The sequence below is a fragment of the Propithecus coquereli genome, unplaced genomic scaffold (assembly GCF_000956105.1).
Source record: "Propithecus coquereli isolate 6110/MARCELLA unplaced genomic scaffold, Pcoq_1.0 Scaffold67, whole genome shotgun sequence".
In the NCBI taxonomy this organism is placed as follows: Eukaryota; Metazoa; Chordata; class Mammalia; order Primates; family Indriidae; genus Propithecus; species Propithecus coquereli.
In genome coordinates this window covers 3,629,404-3,644,265 of record NW_012152729.1, presented here as the reverse complement: position 1 = coordinate 3,644,265, position 14,862 = coordinate 3,629,404, and the positions used below count along the sequence as shown (strand labels likewise).

The 14,862-nt window shown below is 43.4% G+C and overlaps 2 protein-coding genes across 5 annotated transcripts in view; one reads left to right on the top strand and one right to left on the bottom strand.

Moving 5' to 3' along the window:
* Positions 1-3,560, bottom strand: part of SLC7A6OS (solute carrier family 7, member 6 opposite strand) — a 9,739-nt gene extending 6,179 nt beyond the window's left edge. For 2 of the 3 annotated variants that reach the window (XR_001138142.1, XM_012660602.1), the window contains exons 1-2: positions 3,337-3,560; positions 2,918-3,214 (exon numbers count right to left, since the gene is read on the bottom strand). Coding sequence is in view for 2 of the 3 variants with exons in the window: in XM_012660602.1 (XP_012516056.1) it covers positions 2,918-3,214; positions 3,337-3,528 (489 nt within the window). In the remaining variant the exon portion in view is untranslated. The remainder of the gene's footprint in view (positions 1-2,917; positions 3,215-3,336) is intronic. The other variant, XM_012660603.1, reaches the window with a different exon arrangement.
* Positions 3,561-3,667: 107 nt separating this feature from the next.
* PRMT7 (protein arginine methyltransferase 7) overlaps positions 3,668-14,862 on the top strand; it is a 43,824-nt gene continuing 32,629 nt past the window's right edge. The window contains exons 1-3 of one of the 2 annotated variants that reach the window (XM_012660599.1): positions 3,668-3,703; positions 7,378-7,555; positions 9,547-9,583. In XM_012660599.1, coding sequence (XP_012516053.1) covers positions 7,461-7,555; positions 9,547-9,583 — 132 coding nt within the window. In that variant the 5' untranslated portion in view covers positions 3,668-3,703; positions 7,378-7,460. Of the gene's footprint in view, positions 3,704-7,377; positions 7,556-9,546; positions 9,584-14,862 lie in introns of those variants that run through there. The other variant, XM_012660600.1, reaches the window with a different exon arrangement.

The window sequence follows — 14,862 nt, the reverse complement described above, 5'->3', positions numbered from 1 at the left end:
AAGCGATCCTACTGCCTCAGCCTCCCAAGTAGCTGGGACTACAGGCATGCGCCACCATGCCCGGCTAATTTTTTTCTATATATCTTTAGTTGTCCGATTAATTTCTTTCTATTTTTAGTAGAGACAGGGTCTCACTCTTGCTCAAGCTGGTCTCGAACTCTTGAGCTCAAACAATCTGCCCACCTCGGCCTCCCAGAGTGCTAGGATTACAGGCGTGAGCCACCGCGCCCGGCCGACATCCTGGTTTTAATCACAAACTGGGAGTAGAATCCCCTATAATCTCTCTGCTGCAAAGAACAGCTTTAAACGGAATGCCCCAAAATAGAACTAGCCCAGGTAAGATGTGCTCTAGTGCTAACAGGTTGTTATCCAGGGCTCTGGTAACACAGGTCAGTTTGGATACCAGGGAGTCATGGTGCAGATGGCCCTCGACAGGCTCATCACAGGAGGCCACACGCCTCAAACTGGACACCACATGGGAAAGTGGGGAATGTCCCATGGCCAAGGTAGACAAGGGGAGACCAATTCTATCATTTACAGGCTAAAAGGAATTCTTCCTTTTTCCAAAATCAAAAAGGAACTAGCAGTGTTACTTTTTATGCAGTTCTTGAGCAAACTCAAAAGTTGTTTATGAGGAAAGTTCTAGCTGCAACTCACAAGTTCCCACCCTCAGCCCAGGCATTAAATTATGCAGCCATTAAAATATGTGCAAGTCTGACAATACAGAAAAATGCCACAGAATTTTATACTCAGAAGTAAATAAACCAGGTTTACTCCAGTTACCTTTGGGTTGGGGATAAAATGGGCAATTTTTTTCCACCTTTACTTTGTAATATTTTTTCAAATTTCCTATAATCATATATTTTCATAAAAGAAAAATTATTTTTAAGTCTGTCCATGTGTAGGATTAGCCATATTTTCAATTATATTACATATAAGCATTTTGTACTATTAAACACATAAGTATTTTCCCATATTGCCAGTGTTCATGGTTATCAATTTTAACTCCAGACAGTTGTATGTCAACTTCTTGGATATAATTTTTAGCCTTCATATACAGTGTTGCAATGATATGCCATTTCCTGCATTTGAAAGATGGGGATATCTGCTTTGTAAATGCTGTTGGTAAAAAAAAAAAAGAAGAAGAAGAAAAACAAAAAGAGAATGAAAAATGGGGATAAAAGTATCTTAACTCATAGGGTTTTTTGTGAGGATTAACTGAGTTAAGAGGAATCCTAACAAATATTTAGCACAGCACTTGACACGATTACTTAGTAAACCAACAGTAGCTTTCATTAATACCATAGGTGTTTGCTTGTGCTGAATTATTTTTCCAGGATAAATCTTGTGAGTGGAATTACTAGATAATAGGAACTGAATGTCTTTCATTTTTTATATTTCCTATTAAATGGTACTTTATTTGCTTAAAATATAAATGACGTCAGTTTAAGGGGAAACCCAGTATAAATGTGGCATAGAAATACTGTCACTGATTTTTAAATTTCTTTAGATTTTTGGATAGCTTTAGATCCAAGACACAATAAATTTATATATTTTAAAAATAGGCCCCCAAGCTATTTTTAGTACTCCTTAGTGTAAAACCATGCTGTTTTCCAAAAGTCTTGCATCAGTTTTAATCCTATAATTGTGTACCCTTTAAATCACAGCCTTGTCAGCAGTGCTTATCAACCATCTTTTCTGTGCTAGTCTAGTAGTAAAGTACCTCAAGCATGCTTTAAGCTTAAATTCACAATTGTTTTAATTACCCTGTGCAAACATTTCTTATGTGTTTAGAGTCTACTGCTTTATTGGGAAAATCTCTGTTCATATCTTTCATCAGTTTATCTACTAATTTTGCTTATAAAATTGAATGAGCAATGTAATTGATGTGATTCCACTGAACACTGGTTTGCTTTTAAAAATTTGTAACTCATGAATAGTCTGGAATTAGTTTTGGGGAAAGATGTGGCTATGGACATCATCCCCAAAGTGCTATACACTTATATTAGCACCATGATTAAATATTTTTGCTTGCTGATTCATTTTTTATTGTCATTTAATTTTTTAAACTTCAAAAACGATTAATATGAGTTTTTAAAAAATGTTTATCAAGAGTGGGCACACCTTACGTTGAGTTTTCTATTTCTGTGGTTTTGCTGCATGTAGTAGACTTTTTTTTGGAAGTTGAGTACAAACGTAGTTAATGTAGTGGAAAAAGCACTGGATTAAATATGAGAAGACTTGCATTCTAGACCTAAATCTTCCTCAAACTTAATATACTACTCGGGTAACTAACTAGTCCCTTAACATCCCTTTGGTCAATTTTCTCATCTGCTCTCTCTCTGCTTGGCTCCAGTGATCCCCCATCTCAATCAGGATGGAAGGCAATGTCCTTACAAGTACCTACAGGGTCTAGCAGGCATCCTTCCCCTAAATCCCTCACTACTCTCTTCCAACTCACTAGGCTGGAGGCACACTAACCTGGGAAACACCAAACTTGGCTTCAGGGCCTCTGCACTTGCAGGTTCTCTGCCTGGAAGTCCTCTCAATATCCACAATGCCCTCCAATCCACTTTCTTCAAGTCTTCACTCAAATGTCATTTTCTCAGTGAGACTTTCACTAAAATGGCACCATTCTTCCTACCCTTTTCCCCCTACAACCCTTATCACCATCTGACATTCAATTTACTTGTTTACTGTTTCTCTTCTCTACCTGAATGTTAGGTCTTCACTGCCATATCCACAGCATCTAAAAACAGTAACTGGCACATCGTAGACGCTCAGTTAATACATAGTAGGCCAAATCTGTAAAATGAGGCCGTCAAGCTAGATGGATTATCCATCCCTAAGGTGAAGCTGTGTGTTGCTCTCAGGCCCAGACTCCTGGCATTATCGTCGGGAGAAGCCCAGCACCCACCTCTGGGTGCGGACTCACTTTGCAGGGGTCCGCTGCGGCGGTCTCTGGTTCTCCCTCCTCGTGGACCAGGTCGAACAGCTGGAAGCCTGAGTCTCCGGCGGCTTCTGGGTTCCCCGACGTGCACTCGGACTCCAGGCAGCTCGAGGTGGACCCCAAGGATCGGCGACTGGAGACCACCCGGTAGCGGCCCTCCTGCCGGATCTCCCGAGCCGACGCACGGAGATCGCTGCGGATACGCTGCTGGCTGCCCCGGGACGGGTGCAGAGCAGCCCGCAGGAGCGGCTGGATTGGCTCCTCCTGGAGGGAGGAAGGGAAGGGGGGCGGCGTAAGCATGGGTTGGTGAGGGGGTCGGGGATCCAGTCTTATCCCCGCTGTACCCTAAGATTCCCCTCCCCACCGGCTCCATCCTCGCCCAATACCTGGGAGTGCACGGTGGCCACCAACTGGAAGACATTATTCTCTGCCGCTCTCTCCAGACCCTCTGGCGTCTTCTGGGCAGCCGAATCGACCACGCCACTCCGGAGGCGTTTACAAGCGAGCACGAGAGCCTCAGCAGGCTCCGCACTGCGCTTCCGCTTCACTCGGAGGACAGCTGTCCTCCTGGCCTCCATAGCGGCTGTCGCGGAGCACTGTGGGAACGCGCGGGGTGCGACGGGACAGCCGTCAAGCTCCGCCCCCGGCCCTGCTCCCAGCACGCTCTGCGATGCAGCGAGTCCCCGCCCCTGCACGCTGGCTGCGACTAGATGGCTGTGGCGGCTGAGGCAAAGCGAGTGGTTCCGGCAGCAGGTGAGGTGCTGGGTATGCTGGGGAGGTGGGGTCACATTTGGAGTCCTGGGTGCTGCCTGCATCTTGTCCTCAGTCCCAGGGCTCTGGCGGAGGGTCCTGGCTTGGGCGTTCTTGGACGCCAAGGTAGGCGTCTGTTCAGGACTCTAAGGGATCTTTCTAGAGTATGCGTGGGGCGGCTCGGAACGTCCTGGCCCGCAGTGTTCCAGGCCGGCCGCGGCTCTGTAGTGCAGTGGGGTGACTGCTGCTTGCGGGGCTGAGTCTCATTCATTACTCGTGCCTGGCGCCTCCGCTCAGCCACGTAGATCTGACCGCAGTAATATGGGGCTCCAACCACCGCACCCGTAAATGGGCCATGGTTCTCTGGTTCATGGAACTGCTGATTGCTTGCTTTTCCCGCTCACTGTTTTGAGTAACTGGCAACTATTCCATTCCCTACACACTAGCCAAAGTGCCCCTGCAAAAGCATACTCCCAACGTACAAATGCTTCTGCTTAAAAAGAGCAAAATCCAAACACCTTTCCGAAGCCAACAAGGCCCAGTTTGATTTCAGAAGCCCACTTTTAATCTATCATTTCTTCTGCTCAAAGTTCTTTAGTCACTCGGGCTTTGGGCACATTTTGCTTCTGCACCGAGTTCTTGTACGTTCAGGCCTTTTCTTGACATATAAAAACTACTCTTCCCCAACTCTTAACCACTGTCTTGCAGGTCTCAGATGCCACCTTCCTCAGAGTTCTTCCATAACCATGTTTTTTGTTTTCATAATGCCCTGTGTATTTCCTTTTTTATGCGTTTGTCTTTTCATAATGCCATGTGTATTTTTTATATATTAATAGTTCGTAATTGTTTTGTTAATCAGTTAGAGTCAGAGTCTGGCTCTGTCGCCCAGGCTGGAGTGCAGTGGCAGATCATAGCTCACTGCATGCTCGAACTGCTGGGTTCAAGAACCTTCTTAGTAGCTAGGAGTCTGTCATTGTTTATATGACTGTCTTTCTTTGGTTAGAGTCTAAACTGTTGGAGCAGAAGGACTTTCTCTATCTTGTTTGTGGTGGTGGCCCCAGTCCTTAGTGTAGTGCCTGGCAAGTAGAAGTTACTTAATACAATTTTTTTTTTCTTTTCTTGAGACAGGATCTCTCTCTGTTGCCTGGGCTAGAGTGCAGTGGCATCATCATAGCTCACTGCAACCTCAAACTTCTGGGGTCAAGCCTTCCTCCTGCCTCAGCCTGCCTTTTAGATGGGACTACAGGTCCTCACCACGGTGACCACTAATTTTTCTGTTTTTTGTAGAGATGGGATCTCCCTATGTTTCTCAGGCTGGTTTCCAACTCCTGGCCTCAAGCAGTCCTCCCGCCTCGGCCTTGTAAAGTGCTAGGATTATAGGTGTGAACTGGTGGGCCTGGCCACTTAATGAATTTTGAATGAACGAAAGAAACTGATTTATTCAATGTATTCAGTGTATTCAGCGTGCATGATTGTCTAAACCTTTCTAATCTGATGAAGTGCCTTATCCCTCTCACCGTCCTATCCATCTTTTAAGCCTTCCCTGAACATTCAGCCAAATGTGGTGATTTCTTTTTTGTTTGTTTGTTTTTGAGACAAAACAGTCTTGTTTTGTCTCCCTGGCTAGAGTGCTGTGGCGTTGTCATAGCTCACTGCAACCTCAGACTCCTGGGCTTAAGCGATCCTCCTGCCAAGCCTCCCAGGTAGCTGGGACTATAGGCACGTGCCACCACGCCCAGGTGAGTTTTCTGTTTTTTGTAGAGATGGGGCCTCACTCTTGCTCAGGCTGGTCTCTAACTCCTGGCCTCAGTCCTTCCGCCTTGGCCTCCCAGACTGCTTGGATTCTGGATGTGAGCCACCATACCCGGCCCAAACGTGGTCATTTCTATTTCTGCTACAGCATTTGTTGGACACAGTTTTTTAAAGCACATTACCAATTCTGGTAGTTCCAGATACTCTGTCTTTGAAATAAATATTAGTACATGAGATAGAGTGGATTATAGCAATGCTTTTCAAACTGTAAGTTGAAACCCATTGGCAGATTATGAAATCAATTTAGTGGATCATGACCAGCAATTTAAAAAGTGAAAAATGAAGCTGGACACAGAGGTGTCCCCCTGTAGTCCTAGCTACTTGGGAGCCTGAGGCAGGAGGATCACTTGAACCCAGGAGTTTGAGGCTATAGTATGTATGGTGTGATTGCATCTGTGTATACCTACTGCACTCTAGCCTGGAAAGAGCGAGAGCCCTATCTCTAAAAAAAAAAATCAGATCAAAATGAAATAGACCATATCAGAGAGTCTTGCTCATAGGACATCTAAGTATTGTTTTATGAAACTTTTAGTTATAAGTGAGTGTGCAGGTGTGTTGAGTCTCATTGTAAAATATATTTATTACTGGGTTGTCAGAAAGTTTGAAAGCCATGCGGGGGTGGGGAACCTGTGGCCATGGGTCCACATGTGGCCTTCTGGATCTTTGAGTGTATCCTTTTGACCAAATCCAAATTTTGCAGAACAAATCCTTTTAATAAAGGGATTTGTTCTGTGAAGTTTGAATTTGGTCAAGGGGCCACATTTGGGCCCTGCTGGCAGGGGCTCAGCAGGGCCACTGCCTTTGTCCTCAGCGCCAACAACACTGGTGACATGGTTGCCTTATACTCGCTTCCCATAAAATTGCTTTTAAAATTAAATAATGGCCAGGCGTTGTGGCTCACATCAGTAATCCTAGTGCTCTGGGAGACCAAGTGGGAGGATTGCTTGAGCTCAGAATTTGAGACCAGCCTGAGCAAGATCGAGACCCATCTCTACTAAAAATAGAAAACTTAGATGGGCATGGTGGCACACACCTGTAGCCCAGCTACTTGGGAGGCTGAGGCAGGAGGATTGCTTGAGCCCAGGAGTTTGAATCCAGCCTGGACAACATAGTGAGACCCTGTGTTCCCACCACCCAATTGAAGGAGGAAAAAAACCCTGTCGTTAATACCTTTGAATTCAGCTGTGTGGCCCTTTTTGATCCCATCTCTTTCCCTTCCTTTTTGGAAGTAACCACTCTCCTGATTCCCTGCTATGCTTTTTTTTTTTTTTAGTGTAACCCTTGAAGAATGTATTGTTCTGTTTTGCATGATTATAAATTTCGTATAAATAAAGTCAAATTGTATGTGTTCTGTGATTTTCTGTTTTTGCTCATCATATTCCTGGGATTATCCATGTTCGTGTATGGCAGTGGTTATTATCATTTATGTGAAGGTTTTCCTGGTTTATCTTTGTAGTTTTTCTTAAGCTAGATGTTCAGTGTACTGAGGCAGTGTTGGTGGCATTTCTTTAGCACCACCCCATCTCCCCTTGTTCTCCCAGCAGTTTACTGTGCTCTACTTCCACTTCTCACCTGCCTTTACCTGAGTGCTGCACACAGCCTAAACCTGTGAGGCTCATCGACCCTGTTAGAAGCACTGAGGACTGCTGAAGTTTCCAGACATCTTAATGAATGTGTTGTAGTTTCTGATGTTACATGCTGAATATAAAACCAAATAACTCTTGCTGGAAAGATTAAAATACTGATTAACAAATACTTTCCGTGGCTTTGATATTTTTGTTAATTTGGTTTTTTTTCTCCTCATTTTTTTTTTTCTTGTCTCCCCCTTCTCCCCTCCACATTTTTGGGCATGATGATGTTAATAGATTTCTGACTGTCAGACCTGTCCGCAAGAAGTGAACTGGCAAGGCTGCTTTTCTGTCCTAAAACTGGGGAACGGATTGGTACCATGAAGGTCTTCTGCGGGCGGGCCAACCCGACCACGGGGTCCGTGGAGTGGCTGGAGGAGGATGAACACTATGATTACCACCAGGAGATTGCAAGGTAACGAGGGTTGCTTCACGATCAGCTGCAGCTGAAGGGGACCCCTGATCTTAAAGCAGATGCGTTGGAATGCAGTTGAGTGTGGACTAGGCTGTCACCCAGTGCTTACAATCAGGGCAGGTGTTGGTCTCCAGCATATCTGCTCAGCCCAGTGAGTGCGTGTGGGAGTTAGGCAAAGTCATGCCTCTTTGGAGCATCAGAAATCATTTAGCAGCCTGACTAGTGTCTCAGAGGATCTGTTTAGTGGAGCAAAGAGGACCCAAGGCTCAGTAGTAATAAAGTTTACGAAATTTAATCGTTCACTTTCTTCATTGATGTGGTGACAAGTTTATGATGTGGTTAAATTCTCTTGAATGAAAAAAGTGAAAAATGCTTTTGTCCTTGGAAGAAATGTTTAAAAGCACGTGAGTTGTTAATTAGCAATCATTACGTGCATTCAACATGCCAGCATTGTGCCAGGGCCGTGGATACCAAGGTGAAGAAAATCCGCTTCCCATCTTAAAGGACCATGCAGTTTTGTGGAAGAGACAGACATAGAAAATTACAGCACAGAAAGAGAAAGGCCACTGGAAATGGCACAAAAGGTCACAGAAGCAGCAAGAACTTCTGGACTTATGGGTGGTGATGTCTGAGTGATTTCTTGAATCTAAAGGGATGGAAATTGAATTCTGAGCAGCAGGGATTACATGTAAACTTCTGTGGGGGGCGATTTTGGGGAGTGGCTAGTGGTTTTAGTGTGGCTGGAACATGGTGCCAAAGTAGGGCTGTGGCGAGAGAGGCTGCTGGAAAGGTAGGCAGGGTGGTGTGAAGGGCCGAGGCAAAGTGCAGGAAGAGAAGCATGAGTTTAAGTCTAGGCTCTGCGACTTCTCAGCTCTGTTGGCCATACCACTTAGCTTTAGTGTAATAATATATACCTCAATATAATATATATCTCACCATATAATACCTTTATATTGGGGTTGTTTGATGGTTGAATGTAATACAGTGGCAAAGATTAAGAGCACAAAAGTATTACTTCATTTCTGAAGATTTTGGACATTTTCTGAACGATTGAGATGTTAAAAAAGGGAGAAAGAGGATTGGGTTGCATTTGGGAACACTAACCCAGAGCAGTGTGGGAAGTGGGTTGGAGGGAGAGGAGACCATTGGGTGGATTATTGCAATCCCAAGGGAGCAGCAGCAGAGGTAGAGAGAGGAGGAGACAGCTTGAGGGAGCTTGTGTTTGTTAACCCATTGGACACAGTGATGGAGGCAGGGAGGAATTCCAAGAAGCACCGAGATTTTCTGGTTCCAATGGTGAAGTTCATGGAGCTGGTGTTACCTCAGAGGAAGAACCTGGGAAGAATGGGTGGAGACAAAATTTGTTGCTATTAGTGAGAGTTGAAGCTGGGAGAGGTTGCAGGTGCTCTGGGGGCTGTAGAATGTGAAAGGTAGAGGGTTGAAGAAGGAATCCTGGAATAGCTGAGGAGGCAACAGGAGAACCAGGAGGGAATGGCCAGCGTGGAAAGGAGGAAAGGGGGAGTATCCAGCAGGGTCAGGGGCTGCTGGGAAGTCCTGGGTGCTGATGACTGGCATTTGCTACAGGAGAGAGCTGCTGGTGCTTTCTGAGAGTCATGTCAGTGGGTGAGTGGGTGATGGGGCCAGGAAGATGGTGAGTGAAAATGCCTCTCAAAAGGTGAGCAGGCATGCTGTGTGTCGGGGTACGAGCCTGCAGTCTCAGCTACTCTGAAGTCTGAGGTGAGAGGATTGCTTGAGTCCAGGAGTTTCAGGCTGCAGCTGCGGCGAGCTATAGTCATGCCTGTGAAGAATAGCCATTGCACTCCAGCCTGGGCAATATAGTGAGACCTCATGACAGACAAAAAATAATTTAAAATGGATGACACATTTGTTCCATCTGATTTAGGAATGCATTTATATATGTAAATACTCTTATGTGTTGACGTGTATCATTATTAGCAAAGGTTTCTGACCTGTCTTTTTTGTTTCTTTAGGTCATCCTATGCAGATATGCTGCATGACAAAGATAGAGTAAGTGTAAAAGGATACTATTACCTTGTTGTGGTGTCTTGAAATCTTGGATTACGAGTTTAAAAACCCCCAGGAGTGATAACGTTATAATGGTGCTGAGAGACAGTGTGGTGTCATGTTCAGGAAATCAGTTGGGAGGCTGGGTCCTACTTCTGGCTTTGTTTTTTTTTTGTTCGTTTGTTTCCCTTAATTTTTTTTTCTCCCCCAGCTTTCTTATGATATAATTGACAAATAAAAATTTGCTGGGCACTGCGGTTCACACCTGTAATCCTAGCTCTCTGGGAGGCTGAAGTGGGAGGATGGCTTGAGCTCAGGAGTTTGAGACCAGCCTGAGCAGGAGTGAGACCCTGTCTCTCAGCTATCTAACACATGCTGAAGTTTCCCCCAAATGACACCACTGAGAGAGATCTTGTTAAAAAAAAAAAAAAAAAGGAGGAGGGAGGGAAGGAGGGAAGGAGAGAGGAAAGGAAGGGAGGAAGAAAGGAAGGAAAAAGACCACAGCCTCAAGAGTCCAGTCACAAGCCAAAACCATTCAGCTAGAGAGAATGAGTCAAAAGCATATTTTTTGCACATTCTGTAATTCCGCTGACACCTCAGCAAAGGTACTCAGATATTTGATGAAAATTAGGGTGTCACCCAGACCCTTTGGTGTAGCCTATACACTATAGGTACTTAAGAAGGTCCTTCTATCAGAGTGCTTCCAAGAGGAAGGCAATCTGAACAGAGTTAACCAGGGCTGGGTGAAGGAGACACCACCAGCAGCCCAGCCATAGGACCAACCCTGCCACACGCCCTCATCCCTCTCTTGCCTTGAGCTGCTCAACTTTTAGGCTTCGCCTTGCATCCTCTTCCTTCAACCCTCTCAGCTTCTGAACCACAGCTGGATGGGACAAACCAGTCAAGTACTCTGGTAGACCAGGAAATTCTGGGTTGCTTATTAACCATAGTAAGACCAGAACAGCACTGCTCTGTAATTCAAACAGGAAAAGAAAACTCAAATAAAACACAAATGTGAAAGAGAAAAGCTGAAATGTAATTCTGCAATGAAGGCCAAATGTGCTTTACAAATTAATAGTCCCCAGTGACCTCTAGGAGACATGATTTTAAAATCAAAAACTGGCCAAGCATGGTGGCTCATGCCTGTAATCCTAGCACTTTGGGAGGCCTAGGTGAGAGGATTGCTTGAAGCCAGGAGTTTGACCAGCCAGACCACCAGGTGTGATGTCATGCACCTGTAGTCCCAGCTACTCGGGAGGCTGAGGGAAGCAGATCAAGGAGTTTGGGCCTCCTCTCTGACTTTAGCATTGCCTGCAGAGAGGGTTCTTTCTGCTCCAGCCTCCAGGAGATTTGGATAAATAGCATTGCCGTCCAACTATCCAGTCAGCTAAGCCAAAAAGATGGCTCCTTTTCCTTTATCTGAGCCTGCGGTCTGTTATCATAGTTTGTTGATTGTCCCTCAGGGACTGGTGTCAGCCCCCTCTCTTCCTCCCTCTACACAGCAGCCCAGGGCGTGTTTCTCAAATGCCAGTCTGACCATGACTTACCTGCTTAAAACCCTTCAGTAGCTGCTGTCAGCTTTTGAGGTAAAATCCAACTCCTTTGCAGAACATCCATGACTCTTCATTATTTAACCCTAAAGCTTTTGCTTTCCCCTCCTCAATTCTGTAGATGACGAAATGCAGTCAGAACTTGCTGGGTAGTGGCAGGGCCGGGATAAACATGTTTCTCTGTATTGTACTTTCACGTGGTGCTTCACATTTTGTTGTGGTAGAACACTTCCGTTATGCCACGAGATTATCTCTCTGTTCGTAGTCACTCTCGCCCCCAGCCACTACTGATCTGCTGTCTGTCTGTTGAGTGTTACCTTTTTTATTAATAGAAATTTCATATAAATGAAATCTTGCAGCATACAGGCAGCATATAGTCTTATGTGTCTGTTTTTCTTGTCACGTTTGAGAGGTTCATCCATGTTGACTTCATTTCTTTTTATTGCTGAATAATATTCCATTATATGGATATACTGTGTTTTCTTTATCTGTTGGTGAGTATATTGTGGTATCGCTGTAGTTTTTTTTTTTTTTGGAGACAGGGTCTTGTTTTGTTGCCCGGGCTGCAGTGCAGTGGCATCATCATACCTCACTGCAACCTCACACTCCTGGGCTCAGGGGATCCTCCTCCCTCAGCCTCCCAAGGAGCTGGGACTACAGACATGTGCTACTGCACCTGGCTAATTCGCTGTAGTTTTAATTCCACTTTTCTAATGACTAATGATGTCAAACATCTTTTCACGTGCTTATTTGCCATCTTTATGTGTTTGGCGTAGTCTAGGGTTATGACCGTAGGTATGATTCTTGATAGACATTGCCAAATTACCTTGAAAAAGAGTTCTAATTTCATTGTAGTATCTTTAAAATGGATAATTAAAAAGCGATAGCTAATTTAATGAGCGTCGTTAATGTGAAGGCTATGCTGCGCTGGTTTACAGTTGAGGATGCTGTTCACCAGGGTTCCCAGGTGATCAGCTCATGGCTGTCTTGAAAACTCCCAGGCCTGCTTCGGCTTCACTTTCTATCCATTAGCCCACAGCCACACAGCGAAAACAGCACCCTGCCCACTCTTTGGGGATATAATGTGTTTGATGTTTGGTTTCTTAGTTAAGAAATGCCAACAATTACCATGCTGATTTTTTTTTAATTAAAAAAGATTGGGGTAAGAAACAGGTAACATAAAATGCCATACTGATTTTATCCAAGACATAAATGCGCTCATTTTGAGATTAATATAGTTCTGTAAGGCTTTTTGTGAAAAATAGCAGTCCCCTGGTGTTACATTTCCCCCAGACCAAATGTTTTTAATGCTTTATCTTGGAGGCAACCTCATTTCTTCTCTTTTAGCTACTTCTTTTGTGTTTATATCCATATTTAAATAGCTATTATCCATTATTTTCCCACTGTGAGAGCTGAAAATTTGGTTTTCTTTCAGTTCCTCCTTCCTATTCATTCCCCTTTCCTTCCAGTGCAGTTTTTGCTAAATCAGTATTCAGAATTTCAGTGGGTAAGTCACTCAAACTCTTTGTGCCTCTGTTTTCTCATCTGTAAAATAGGGATAGCATTGGTATCTCCTTAAAGGGTTGTGTGTGTGTCTGTGTGTTAAAATTTTGTTAACCTTATTAGGACTGCGAAAACACCATTCACAGTTGAGCTGCATGATATGCTCTGATTACGTTTCCTTTCTTGCACAAGTCTGATAAAATTATCTTATTTTTTGTTTTTTTTTTTAATGTACCCATCACTCTTTTATGCCCAAACTCTTCCCCCAGTTGTCTAAATTTCATTTCAGAATGAAAGGTCAAGCACAGCAGATACTCTGTCAGTTTTATCTTGGAGAATGTCTCTGTGATCATTCTGACCTTTTCCAATCTGGACTGAGTACCTTACAGACTCTCTAGACCTGCTGTGTATCTGTCATGCTAGGATTCTTGTTTATCATCCTGTAGATTCCTTTAACTTTTCTTTTATATTGGGTCCTGTTTCCTGGATCCCACATCTTCCTCTCTGTTGGTTTAATCCCCCCTTTCGGTACAGCACTTCCTTCCTCAGTTTCCTGTAAGAAGGTGCATGGGAGATAAGGTTTTTGTGACTTGACTTTTATAAAAACTTCTTTATTCTATGCGTACACTTAAGAGTTAGGCCGAATATGGATACTAGTGTGGAAATGACTTCCCTTCAGAATTTTGATATTTTTACTCCATTTGCTTTTAGAGTTCAGGGTTGCTATTTTGAGACCTGATACCATTCTGTGAAATTTTTTTATTGTAATATACATATAAAAGTATGAAATGTGTGTGTACAATTTAAAGAATAATAAATGCTCACAGACTCATTGTTCAGCTTAAGAAATAAGAGTATTATACTTGCCCAGAATCCCCATGTGTCCCTTCTCATCTGCCCCCTTTTCCTATCCCCAGAAGTTTCCACTGCCTTAAATTCTGTGTCAGTAACACCCTTCCTTTGCTTTATAGCTTTACCACCTAGTATATATCCTTAAAAAATAAATTTTTAGGTCAGGCATGCGGTAGCTCACGTCTGTAATCCTAACACTCTGGGAGGCCAAGGTGAGAGGATTGCTTGAGGCTGGGAGTTTGAGACCAGCCTGAGCAAGACCGAGACCCCACCTCTACTAAAAATAGCGAGATGTAGTGGCATGCACCTGTAGTCCCAGCTATTTGGGAGGCTGAGGCAGAAGAATCGTTTGAGCCTAGGAGTTTGAGGTTGCAGTGAGCTGTAATGATGCCACTGCACTATAGCAAGGGCAACATAGCAAGACTGTGTCTCAAAAAAAAAATTTTTAGTTTTGCCTGGTTTTGAACTATGTGTAATGGAATCATACTGTGTTTATTCTTTTGTGAATTGTCTTTTTGCTTGACATGTTTTTTAAAATTTCTGTAATAATTTTATGAATTTTTTTTAATTTTTAGTGATTATGGGTACATAATAGTGGCATGTATTTATAGGGTGCATGTAATGTTTTGTTACAAGCATATAATGTGAATTAAATCAGGGTAATTGGGAGTATCCATCATCTCAGGCATTTATCATTTCTTTGTGTTAGGAACATTCCAATTCTACTCTTTTAGTTATTTTAAAGTATATTTTAACTTATTGTTGATCATAGTCACTTTGTTGTGCCATCAGATATTGTTCATTGTATCAAACTATATTTTGTACCATTAACCACACTCACTTTATGGTTCCCTGCTTCCCTGCTACCCTTCCCAGCCTCTGGTAACCATCATTCTACTCTCTGTCTCCGTGAGATCAATTGTTTTTAATATTTAGCTCCCTCACATGAGAACATGGGAGATTTGTCTTTCTGTGCTTGGCTTATTTCACTTAATGTTATATAATCTTTGCCAGTTCCATCTATGTTGTTGCAAATAGCAGGATTTCGTTTTTTATGGCTATATAGTATTCCATCATGTATACGTACCACAATTTCTTTATCCATTCATCCATCGATGGACACTTAGGTTGATTCCAGCTCTTGGCTGTTGTGAATAATGCTGCAATAAACATGGGAATGCAGATATCTTTTTTTATGGCCAAATACTATTCCATTGTGTATATGTACCACAATTTCTTTATCCATTCATTCCTTGATGGACACTTAGGTTGATTCCAGCTCTTGGCTATTGTGAATAGTGTGCAGTAAACATAGGGGTGCAGATATCTTTTCGATATACTGAATTCCCTTCTTTTGGATATATACACAGCAGTGGG